Below are 12631 nucleotides of genomic sequence, written 5' to 3' on the forward strand. Positions count from 1 at the left end.
AGCTTTTTGTTCCAGGAGTACTGTATTGTGAAAAGATTTGAGTAAGCAGAAGGCTTTGTTTGTGTAGTCTGTTTGCTGGGTCTGCCAAGTTGGTTAGAGGAACCATTGCTTAGGTCTTTAATTAAAGGCCAAGCTTGAGTTTTCGAAAGAAGAGATTTCCAAGCTTGGCTCGCATTTAATTTAGGAGGCTTTGTTGGCCTATGCTGTGGGTCCATGGTGAAGAGTTGAGCACTGCACTTGCAGAATATTTGTTTTTGGAGATCTTTGATGAAGTTACATGTGAGCACTCTAGTTGCACAGTCTCAGAAGTTCTTTTTCCCATGTATTAACAGTTCTGGGTCACTATTCTCTGAAGAATTAAAAATAATTATCTTTGGTTTTAAAAATAGTTTATTTCTGTCAGAATTGTATCATGACACATCACTTTTCAATTTGGAGCAGTTTTAAATGACTTTGTTTCTTCTAAGGTTGAACTTAACTGACCTGATTTGGCCATGACTTTGCAGAGTGAATATTAATTATCTTAGTTAAAATGCTTATTCACTGTGTTTTGAAGCATCTTCTAAGAAAGAAATTTACAGATATGAGTTACCTAGAAACCTAGCAAAGCTCTTTTTTACTTGGTTTCTCCTTAGTTTAGAGTTGTGAATGTGAGCCTTTTAATTTTTACTGTGAATTTTTGGTTTCCAAGAAATGTATTTTTTTTAGAGTGAGGAGTTGGGTTGTTTTCTTTATGACTCTTGCAAATATTAACTGTAGTAATTGTTTGGTTTTTATTGTGAATTTTATGCCCTTGTTCTTTTAGAAGATCACTTTATAGTAAAATAGAGTTTTATGGTCACAAGCATCTCATTATTTTGGTATGCCAAAATTTGGTACACAACAGGTGGGGATTAATCATTAATGCCTTGTATTTTCTGATTAAAGCAGGGCAGGGAATCTCATGCAAGTAGGTTGAAAGTTGAGTCTTCATTTCAAGGGAAAAATGGCTTTTTCTTATCAATAAATGTCAATTTTTTACAGAATTCTAAATTGTTAATTTTCAAACCAAAGGCAATCTGAAACATGCTTTAAAACATTAATCACATAGTTTTTGAGTGTATGTCATTAGTCTAAACCTCATTTAAAATGCAACATAATCCTTTTCAAGAAAACTCATATTGTTAAAAAGTTGTAAAAGCCTTTTTGTTTTGAGCCTAAAACAATAAACAGCTTAAATGTAACATTCTAGTCTGTTCTAGAATGAACTATTTATTTATTTCTATTATTTTTTAATATAAATTTATTTATTTATTTATTTTTGGTTGTGTTGGGTCTTCGTTGCTGCGTGTGGGCTTTCTCTAGTTGTGGCGAGTAGGGGCTACTCATCGTTGTGGTGTGTGGGCTTATCACTGTGGTGGCTTCTCTTGTTGTGGAGCACAGGCTCTAGGCACGCGGGCTTCAGTAGTTGGGCACACGGGCTCAGTAGTTGTGGCTCGCGGGCTCTAGAGTGCAGGCTCAGTAGTTGTGGCGCATGAGCTTAGTTGCTCCGCGCCATGTGGGATCATCCCGGACCAGGGCTTGAACCAATGTCCCCTGCATTGGCAGGCAGATTCTTAACCACTGTGCCACTAGGGAAGCCCTATTTATTTTTTAAAATAAAAAGTTAAGCAGGTTTAAACTTCATCAGTGGAATATTATCCTAATCAAAGAATTTGTAAGACATAACTATATAATGATACACAAAACTGTATAATAGAAAGAAGGAAATAAAATTTTTTCTGTTTTCAGAGATCAGTTGTTTTCAGTGACATCCATAGCTAGACTGGACCTAAATAGGATCTAATTGGAGAAAGCGTAAACATTTACTCAGTCATATAATGTTTTAAGTTAATCTAAAAATTCAGAACATTAGGGTATTTATGAGCAGATTTAACCTTGTGAATCAATAAGTGAATGCTTTGAGTACCTCCCAAATAGTCCTAATAGTATACATTATAATCTATCATATCTAAGATACTATCCTAGATATATTTTACTAAAATTTTTAAAGTCATTGCCTAAAGGTACAGATAAGTGTCTTGAAGTTTTTAATATTCAAGGAAAAAATGAATGTCCTGAAAATATTAGTATTTACAGAAAAAAGTAGCAGAAGGGAAACTTATAGGCAAAAACAAGTTTAACACTAAATCATGCTTAAAATCTTTATCTTTGAGTTTAAAAAAAAAAGCAAGAAAAAATTGAAATCATTTTCATAAACATGATAAAATATGTAAAACTAAGATTTTCTCGGCTCATAATTCTTTTTTTTTAACATCTTTATTGGAGTATAATTGCTTTACAATGGTGTGTTAGTTTCTGCTGTATAACAGAGTGAATCAGCTGTACATATACATATATCCCCATTATCTCTTCCCTCTTACATCTCCCTCCCACCCTCCCTATCCCACCCCTCCAGGTGGTCACAAAGCACCGAGCTGATCCTGTGCTATGTGGCTGGTTCCACTAGCTACCTGTTTTACATTTGGTAGTGTTTATATGTCCATGCCACTCTCTCACTTCGTCCCAGCTTACCCTTCCTCTCCCCGTGTCCTCAAGTCCATTCTCTACGTCTGTCTTTATTCCTGTCCTGCCCCTAGGTTCTTCAGAACCATGTTTTTTTAGATTCCATATATATGTGTTAGCATACAGTATTTGTTTTTCACTCTCTGACTTACTGCACTCTGTATGACAGACTCTAGGTCCATCCACCTCACTACAAATAACTCAATTTTGTTTCTTTTTATGGCTGAGTAATATTCCATTGTATATATGTGCCACATCTTCTTTATCCATTCATCTGTCGATGGACACTTAGGTTGCTTCCTGTCCTGGCTATTGTAAATAGAGCTGCAATGAACATTGTGGTACATGACTCTTTTTGAATTATGGTTTTCTCAGGGTATATGCCCAGTAGTGGGATTACTGGGTCATATGGTAGTTCTGTTTTTAATTTTAAAGGAACCTCCATACTGTTCTCCATAGTGGCTGTATCAATTTACATTCCCACCAACAGTGCAAGAGGGTTCCCTTTTTCTCCACACCCTCTCCAGCATTTATTGTTTGTAGATTTTTTGATGATATTCTTGGCTCATAATTCTTGCAGTTAACCAGTAGTGAAAAACATTTAATTAAGAAGCTGTTCTCATTCAGCAAATTCATTTAGAACAGGGAGAAGAGGTAAATGAAGACCTCCACAGAGGTTCTCAGGGGGAATTCGAGGACTTTAGAAGAGGTGGTGTTATTTATATGTTTGCCACAAAGCTTGTAGTTGATTTCTAAGCTTCTCAGACTGGGGATATTATTTCTCTGGTAAGGTATTTATTTCAAGAGCCCATTCAAAACAATTATAATTTCCTATGGAGTTTGTTAAACGGTGCTTTTCTCTATCTGAATCAGTTTCCATGTTTTTCTCTTCTTATAAATAGTTAACTTATACTTTTAAAAAAATTTATAGGTGATTTACAATATTGTGTTAGTTTCAGGTGTACAGCAAAGTGATTCAATTATACACACACACACATTCTTTTTCAGATTCTTTTCCATTATAGGTTATTACAAGATACTGAGTATAGTTCCCTGTGCTATACAGTAGGTCCTTGTGGTTTATCTGTTTTATATATAGTAGTGTGTATCTGTTAATCCCAAACTCCTAATTTATCCCCCCCGCACCGTTTCTCCTTTGGTAACAGTTAATTTTCTATGTCTGTCTGTTTCTGTTTTGCAAATAAGTTCATTTGTATCATTTTTAAGATTCTACATACAAGTGATATCATATATTTGTCTTTCTCTGTCTGATTTACTTCACTTAATCTGATAATCTCTAGGTCCATCCATGTTGCTGCAAATGGCAATATTTCATTCTTTTTTATGGCTGAATAAGATTCCTCTGTGTGTGTGTGTGTGTGTGTGTGTGTGAAGATGTGTGACCACATCTTCTTTATCCATTCATGAATAAAGTTGAAGGACACTTAGGTTGTTTCCATGTCTTGGCTGTTGTAAATAGTGCTACTATGAACATTGGGGTGCTTATATCTTTTTGAATTAGAGTTTTCATCTTTTCCAGATATATGCCCAGGAGTGGGATTGCTGGGTCATATGGTAATTCTATTTTTAGTTTTTTAAGGGACCTCCATACTGTTTTCCATAGTGGCTGCACCAATTTACATTCCCACCAACAGTGTAGGAGGGTTCCCTTTTCTCCACACCCTCTCCTGCGTTTGTTATTTGTAGACTTTTTAACAATGGCCATTCTGATCCGTGTGAGGTGGTATCTCATTGTAGTTTTGATTTGCATTTATCTAATAATTAGTGATGTTGAGCATCTTTTCATGTGTCTGTTGGCCATCTGTATGTCTTCTTTGGAAAAATGTCTATTTAGGTCTCCTGCCGATCTTTTGATTGGTTCGTTTATATACTGTTTGTTTTCAGTAGTTTTTTTTTCCTCCTTAGCACAAATGAATATATGCATTATATAATTTTTTAAAATACACAGATATATAAGAAAAGTAAAAATCAGCATCAAGAGAATGCTTTCTCCTGGTTCTGGGGAGAGAATGATGTCCCAGTGGCCCAGCACATCCACTATATGTAATAAGTTAACTTCTCTCCTGCTTCTAGAAAGACTCTGGTTATCTACCATACAAGGGAGAACTGAGAAAATACCACTCAAAACATTTTATGTGCTCTGTGGTTCAGGTGAGGAGCCTGGGTGAGGAGGGCCAACCTAGAGATCACTAATATTACTTAAATTAGCATATGTCATCTGAATCTTTCATATTCTCTCTCCTTGTCTCTGTGCCCCTCCCAATGTACACATTCACATACACATTTATATCTTTTGTTTAAAAAAATGAGATTATACTATATGTGCTAATCAACTAGGCCGTTATTTATTTTCCATATAGTTTAACAATCTCATTTTTTCTTTTGTTTTCCTGAATTATTTGTTTAGATTTTTACTTAGAGTCACAGAAGAGAGTGTCTCAAACAGAACCCGCCTTTTTACCTCCCCAGTTGATTAGACATAGAGCCATGTCTCCACCTTCCCAGGCCTTGTCCACCACCTGTGATTTTTGAGTCCATTACTTCTCCTCTTCCGAGTCTTTGCTCCATCAATTTTTTCTCTTACCTTTGGCCTTCCTGCTGCTTGGCTTGTTTTCTCTGAGTCATGAGAATTGACCTGGGCCTAACATAGTATTCCTCTCAGACATCTGAGCATTTAATACACAAAGCAGAGGAAAACACATGGTGCATTACTTACGGATGCCTCCTGGACAACACAGCCCAGGTTCCCTCCAGGACCTGAATCTCAAGCTTTCCTCAACATGTCTTCTATTTCAACCACTCTGCATTTTTACTGTTCCTCAAACACATTCTGAACTTTCTTGTTCCTGTGTCCTATTCACTGTGTTCCCTCTGTTTAGAAAGTTGTTCTCTCTTTTATTTCCAGTCTTCTTCCCTTGGCCCCTGTACTTTAAAAATCATCCGTCCTGGGCTTCCCTGGTGGCACAGTGGTTGAGAGTCTGCCTGCCGATGCAGGGGACACGGGTTCATGCCCCGGTCCGGGAAGATCCCACATGCTGCGGAGCAGCTGGGCCCGTGAGCCATGGCTGCTGAGCCTGCGTGTCCGGAGCCTGTGCTCCACCGCAACGGGAGAGGCCACAACAGTGAGAGGCCCGCGTGCCACACACACACAAAAAATCATCCGTCTTCAGAGCCACTGTCAGATGATATCACCTCTGATTTGTCTTTCTTGACATTCTGGCCAAAAGTGATTCCTTCTTCCCTTCCATTCTTTCATCAGCTCAGCAAATACTTATTGGGGACCTATTCTTGTCAAGCATTTTGACAAGATGATGTTTTATGAAACTCTCATTATGTAGAAGAGTATTACGTATTACTCTTATACTCTTATGTATTACTCTTATTATATTACCTTGTTAGTAAGTAATCATATCCATCTTATTTTTCTTACCGCCCTTAAAGGCGTAAACTACATCTGGACCCACCTTGTAACTGACATTCTTACCCATAGAAGGTGTTTAATACATATTTATTGAATGAATGGAACTTTCTGATTGTTTTAACGTTTCTGTATGGCAGCATAATTTTGATATTTATATAAAATTCTTTTGTGTAGTGAATGAAAAGTATTACTGACACGTAAAGGCAATGGAGAAAATGGATTTTGTGGGTATGTACTTAATTTAAGCACTCATCTATACCACGTGAAGATTATTTTAAGCAGCTGTCCCTGAATTTAAGTTGGTTTTAAAATTAGCTGTCACTGAGTTATAGGTTGTCAGGCTGTCGTTCTCAGTCATGCTCTAGAGATGGAAGTCTGTCATGTTGATATGCTTGGCTTGGGTGGATTTTCTGACAGAATCAAAAAGAAGTGATGGGAGTCCTTGAGACCCCTAGCTGAAGGCTCTTGCTAACTTCCTTTGAACGAGCTGAAAGGACTTTGTTCTGCTAAAGGAATTCATGATTTCCTCTCTTTTCCTGTCTTAGTTAACTTTTGTATTTCTTCTATTAGATGAAATGTATCTTATCCCACCTTACCCCATACCCTAAGTGTGCCAAGGAAATCATGGTTTGAAACAGTTGTTCTCACAGCATGTTCTAGGGACTCCTGGAAGTCTCCAAGTTTTTTCAGAGCTTCCACGAAGTCAGAACTATTTTAAGTAATAGTAATAAGACATTTTTTGCCTTTTTCACTCTCATTCTCTCACAAATGGCTAGTTGGATCTTCCAGACTGTACATGGCATGTGATATCACAACAGATTGAATGCAGAAGCAGATAGGAAAATCCAGCTGTCTTCACTTATACCGGACATTAAAGAGATGTACAAAATTTAAAACATGTTTTGTCTTGAAAGCTAAAGTTATTTTTTCATAAAAATGTTAAGATATAATCGGTTTATTATTTTTAATAAATTAACAAATATATACTATTAAAATTTCTGTTTTAACTTCTAATATGGTTAATATCAGTAGATATTAAAAGCTCTTTAGAATCCATGTTTTTGAAACCAAAAAGTTTGAGAGACACTGTTTGAAAAGATTAAAAATATTTAAAATATCTATCAGACTTTCTAACAGATTAAAAGGTGAAATCTTCTTGATGTAGTCAAGGTGTCTTCAAACTGGAATCTACCATCATTGATTCTATCAGTTTCTAATTGTTAGGCATTTAGGTTGAATCCAGTTTTTTAGTTTAAAAAGAAATATTTCAGTGGTATTCTTCTATGTTAATATTTTTCTAATATCCTTAATTATTTTTACAATAAATTCCTAGAAATAGAGCTGCTGGGTCAAAAGTATGCAGAAGGAACTGAAGACCTGTTACATAAATGCAGGAGCCAAATATGCTCCCATGCTTTCTCCTCTTAATCACTGCCCCAGTTAGCAGGAAATTTAGTACCTTCCTCTTTAGGCAGTCTCCTCCTCCAAGTTTGAACTTCAGGAGACTTACTCAGTCCCAGAGTGGTCCCATTCTCTTACAACTACCCAGAAGAAAAGTGCAGTAAGTATAATTTTACACTGTTTATCCTTCTTCTCTTTATCACTTTCTGTCAGTGTTGAAGAACAGCCCTTTGTCGATAGTTGCTTGTCTGAGTGCTACTAGGATACCCGTTTAGGTCAGACCTGGCCCAGGTCAAAGTAGTGACCCCAGTTGGAGGTTAAGATTGCAGTTTATTAGTTCACACGCTTATACTCAACGATTCCATGTGCCAGGGAGGCTGAGGTCAGAGACACTTCTGGCCTCTGCCTCATGCTGGGCCAGAATCTGTCCTTCCTAATAAACGCATAAGCCCTCTGTATGACCCTGGATCACCAGTTTCAATTAATCCATCTTCAAAGTCATTTTCTTTCAGGAGTGTTTCTGCCTGTTCTTGCCAGTGGAACTTGGTTTGGGCTATAAGTTTTTTCTATGATAGAACTCCTTAAATTTGAATCTGAGGAATCAAAGATTGGGGTAATGTTTCTTCCCTTCCAGAAGGATTTAGGGTACTGGAAAATTGGTCTCAGCAACTCTAGCAATTAATTTTGCACATCAAGAGTGTAAGGTATGTTTTTCTAAGCCATGCAACTTCCCCCTCCCAGTGAGTCCCTTTTCCCTGAGCCCTGAGGACGGTGGTGCCTACCCTTTGCCTAACTTGTTCAACAGAATGGCCCATACCAAGGTGACCTCGGGTCTCCACCCCTAAACATAAGAGAGACTGTCATAATTTTTAAACGTTCCCTTTCAAAGAGCATCTCATTTAATCTCTGCCTTAACAGATGCCTGTTACACACTTTTAGGGCTTATGGTATGTATTGCCAGTTGTTCTCTAGAGAGGTTGCACCAGTTTACACTTCCACCAGAAAAAAATAGATTGCTAGGAAAAGACTTTTAAAACCCAAACTGTGTTGTTAAATGTCACTGATAATTAGAATTGTTTTAATATTAAAGGAAACACAAACTTAAATCCCAATATTTCTTGGTTATTTGCCAGATACTCATTTTATTTGGCCACAGAATTGTGATCTGTAGCATCTCAAATAATGTCAGTCAGTCAGTCAGCCAGCCAGTTATTTATTTATTTATTTATGGCTGTGTTGGGTCTTCGTTGCTGCGCGTGGGCTTTCTCTAGTTGTGGCGAGCGGGGGCTACTCTTCACTGTGGTGCACAGGCTTCTCATTGTGGTGGCTTCTCTTGTTGTGGAGCACGGGCTCTAGGCGCGTGGGCTTCAGTAGTTGTGACATACAGGCTCAGTAGTTGTGGCACACAAGCTTAGTTGTTCCACGGCATGTGGGATCTTCCCAGACTAGGGCTCGAACCCGTGTCCCCTGCATTGGCAGGCAGATTTTTAACCACTGCGCCACCAGGGAAGTCCCTCATTGTGTTTTTAAATTCGCTTTTGGTGAAGGCAGGAGAGGGTACTCATTTACTAAAGGTCTCCTGAGTGCAAGGTGCTTAATTTATGATACCTAATATAATCCTCACAACACACCTGTGTTGTTACTATTCCCATTTTAGATGATATTGTTACTCTATTTTATAGATAAAGAAAAGAGAGGTAGTAAATTTCCTAAAGTCACACAGCAAGTAAAGGTTGATGTTCCTCCAAGAAAGCCCTATCTAGGACTAGATGAACAATCCCCCAGAGAAAGAACTTTGATTATTAGCCTCTTACTCTCTTACCATCTCCAAAGTGAAAACAATCTCCAGGGCCTCCTGCTCATAGGTGCAGGCTTTGCGCAGAGTTTGCAAGGAGTTAGGGCCAACTGCAAAGGGAGAGGGCACAGTCCTATACACTTCTTTCACTTCTGACACCAATTGCAAGTTGGAAGGGGTTCCCTCAAATCACGCTTGGGTTCGATGATTCTCTAGAAGGACTCACAGAACTCACTAAACACCGTTATACTGAGAGTCATGATTTATTAAAGGGAAAGGATACAGATTAAAATCAGCCAAAGGGAAAAGCACGTAAGGCAGGGTCCGGGAGAAGTACAAAATGCAGAGCTTCTCTTATCCTCTGTGGAGTCAGGACGCATACTCTTCCGGCATTGATGCGTGGTGATACACATGGAATATTTCCAACCAAGGAAGCTCTCCCAGTCCTGAGTTCAGAGTTTTTAATGAGGGCTTTATGATTGATGGCCCACATGGTTGATCTCATTCTCCAGCTTGACTGACACTGTGACCCAAAACCCCACCCTAAGTCACGTTGGTACTCTCTGGCTAGCCCAAGGCTCCCAGACAAAGAAAATTACCTCCTAGGAGCTGAAGGCAAAAGTCAGACCTCTTCTGGGGCGCAAGATTCAATTCTTTACTACACTGGGGCTCAGCCTTGTCGAGGGCCCTTCCTCTTCCTGGCCGCATGTGCCATCTTCCGCGTGGTGGGTCGCGAGGTGCCTGGTCACTGCAGCTTATGCTGTTTGGACGCTGGCAAGGAGGCTGAGACACACACATGAATATGGGTGAGTGCCAGGAGAGTGAACTCTCTGTTAAACCTGGAACTGTCCTAGGATTGAATGGCAATATAACAGCACCCATATGGCATCAATGAAATCATTAAATGACTTGAATGCTTAGAGGCAGATTTTTCCTCGTATTAAAAATATATAATTCAATTAACTTATTAAGATAAATGTCAGTATAATTAACCCTCCAAACATACACACACCCCACCCCCACCCCCTAGTAAAGTAAATATGTATATATCTATATGTCACTGTGCTGAGGTCATATTTCATCCTAATGTTATATCATTCCTATGTGAGTTTACCTGAGTTGGTAGTTTTCCTAAATAATTGCTCATTCATATACCGACAGTCCTCATTATTCTTGATTCTGTTTGTGTTTGCAGATTTGCTTACTTGCTAGCATTTATTTGTAACCCTTTTAAAATAAATATCTGTGACACTTTCATAGTTATTCGCCAACATTTATAGAGTGGCAAATTGAGTTGCATGACCTGAATATTCCCGGCTGGGGTTGAGCAAGGCCACTCTGCCTTCTTTGTTTTAGCTCTTATACTGTTAACAAGTGTTCTTTTCATAGCCTATTTAGTGCCACATTTTTTGCATTTTTGTGACTTTTTATTGGTGATTTTACTTTTTAAAATGGTCCCTAAGCATAATGTCAAAATCCTGTCTGGTGCTTCTAAGTGCAAGAAGACAGTAATGTTATCTTGAAGACAGTAATGTTATCTTGCAGGGAAAATACATGTGTCAGATAAGTTTCACTGAGGCATGAGTTATAGTACAGTTGGCTGTGAGTTCAATGTTTATGAATCAACAATATATACTAAATAAGGTGTGTTTAAACAAAAATACACAGAAAACAAAGTTATGTATTGATTGGTTGATGAAAATGTTGTGACCAGAGGCTCACAGGAACCTAACTTGTGTTTCCCCAGGTGCAGTGGTTCAGTATTGGTTAATTCAGTGTTTATGGTGACGTTGTAGAATATAACTACTGAGAATAATGAGAGTCAGCTGTATTTGCTGCATTACTTCATTCATTTATTCATGTAATCTTTTATTCATTCTTTGAGAAAACATATATGAAAACTTCTCCTGGGTGCCAAGCAATTTCTACATGACTTAGAATTTCCCTTTTATGTTCTTTTGCCCATCATCAGTAGTCTTACTGTAGCCCTCTGACTCAAAGTATTTGTGTGGTTTATGATAACACATCATAAATGAAGTGTGAGATTGCATTTTAAAGGTTGGGAGTTGGGCGCTGAATGTTTCGAGTCTGTGACCATTTTAATGTGAGCTACCTATACAAGAAATCACCCTCCTCAATAAACTTCCCAGTTTTCTTGCCTCCTTGGAGACCACGATTTTTAGGATCAGATTCCTTAGTGGGTTTCTGTTGGATGCCAGCAGAGCCAGGTGATGTGTCTGGCCACACCTCCCCACACCAAAATGCTGTGTCTGCTGGTTTGGCTACATGACCTTGCAGGCAGGGCTTTGTGCTGGCAAGATTATTCCTCAGCTGTGCTTCACAGATGAGAAGCCAGACCACACTGTCCCCTCTCCTTTCTCCACTTCCCCCGTCTCCCTCGTGTGCTTGTATTTCCATCTCTCTCCACTGCCTCTTCACACTGTCTCCTAATTCACATTCAAGCAGAGTGAGGGGAAATGGACCTGGAGAGCACATGTTCACCTCATGTTCTTTGTGGCTCTCTAGATACACTGTCCTACATTGAAGTGTTGCTCATTTCCTGGTTTTGATTGTCCAGGATGTATGAGGACTAAGGTCTGTACTTGCTGTTCTTCTCTCTTGATGTTAGTAAAAGTTTCACTGGACTCCCCCAAATGTGATGGAGGGAAATATAGAAAAGTTCCAATGATTTCAGGGATCTTTCAGTGGAATGATCATAGAATTAAGCCCAAAGACCTTGTTGATATTACCTCAGTGACTGTAAAAGCAGTAAAAATTAAGCGTGACGTTTTTATGTGATAAGCAGTTGAATAAATACAGTAACTTTCTTTGAACATCTTTGTGAAATTGTCCTCCAAGGAAGGGAGGACCAAAATTAAAAAGCCTTTGAATGCCCTTTAGTGCCTAGCACGATGCCTAGAACAAATAAACCTCAACAAATATGTACTAAATGAATTAATGATTAAAATATCTCATTTAAAATATAACTATTCAGTAATGTTAATTTGATGTTTATTCTTTCAGATACAGATGAATATAGACCTCCTGTTTGGAAATCTTACTGTAAGTATACAAATAAATTGGGTGGGTTATAGTGCTTTATAAGTAATATAAAAATATCAGGAACATTAGATATGAAGAGTCATTCCATTTTGTGTCCATTATTGAAAAATTAATTCACAACAGAATTTGTGAATAGCACAGAAAAAGAAACTGGGGAAATAGGAGCATTTCCACAAAGTCTGTCATGGTTTGCATGTCAGGAATGCATCTCATCCCTCTGAACTCGCATGGAATTCCGTATTATGGAACTTGAGACCACTTGTTGACAGTGGCTGATAAAACTAATGCAAGGAGAAGCTAACTAAGAATTCAAGGAATCTAATATTCTTAGATCCTGTTTTTTATATTAAAAAAGGAATTAAATAAATAATGATAAGTCAGGAGGC

The 12631-nt window shown here is 38.2% G+C and overlaps 1 protein-coding gene across 1 annotated transcript in view; it reads left to right on the top strand.

Annotated features, from left to right (window-relative positions):
- CHN1 (chimerin 1) overlaps positions 1-12631 on the top strand; it is a 175969-nt gene that overhangs the window by 33018 nt on the left and 130320 nt on the right. Inside the window, exon 3 of the mRNA XM_029225827.1 lies at positions 12207-12245. Coding sequence (XP_029081660.1) covers positions 12207-12245 — 39 coding nt within the window. The remainder of the gene's footprint in view (positions 1-12206; positions 12246-12631) is intronic.

The sequence above is a fragment of the Monodon monoceros genome, unplaced genomic scaffold (genome assembly GCF_005190385.1).
Source record: "Monodon monoceros isolate NGI ecotype Baffin Bay Population unplaced genomic scaffold, NGI_Narwhal_1 Super_Scaffold_16, whole genome shotgun sequence".
In the NCBI taxonomy this organism is placed as follows: Eukaryota; Metazoa; Chordata; class Mammalia; order Artiodactyla; family Monodontidae; genus Monodon; species Monodon monoceros.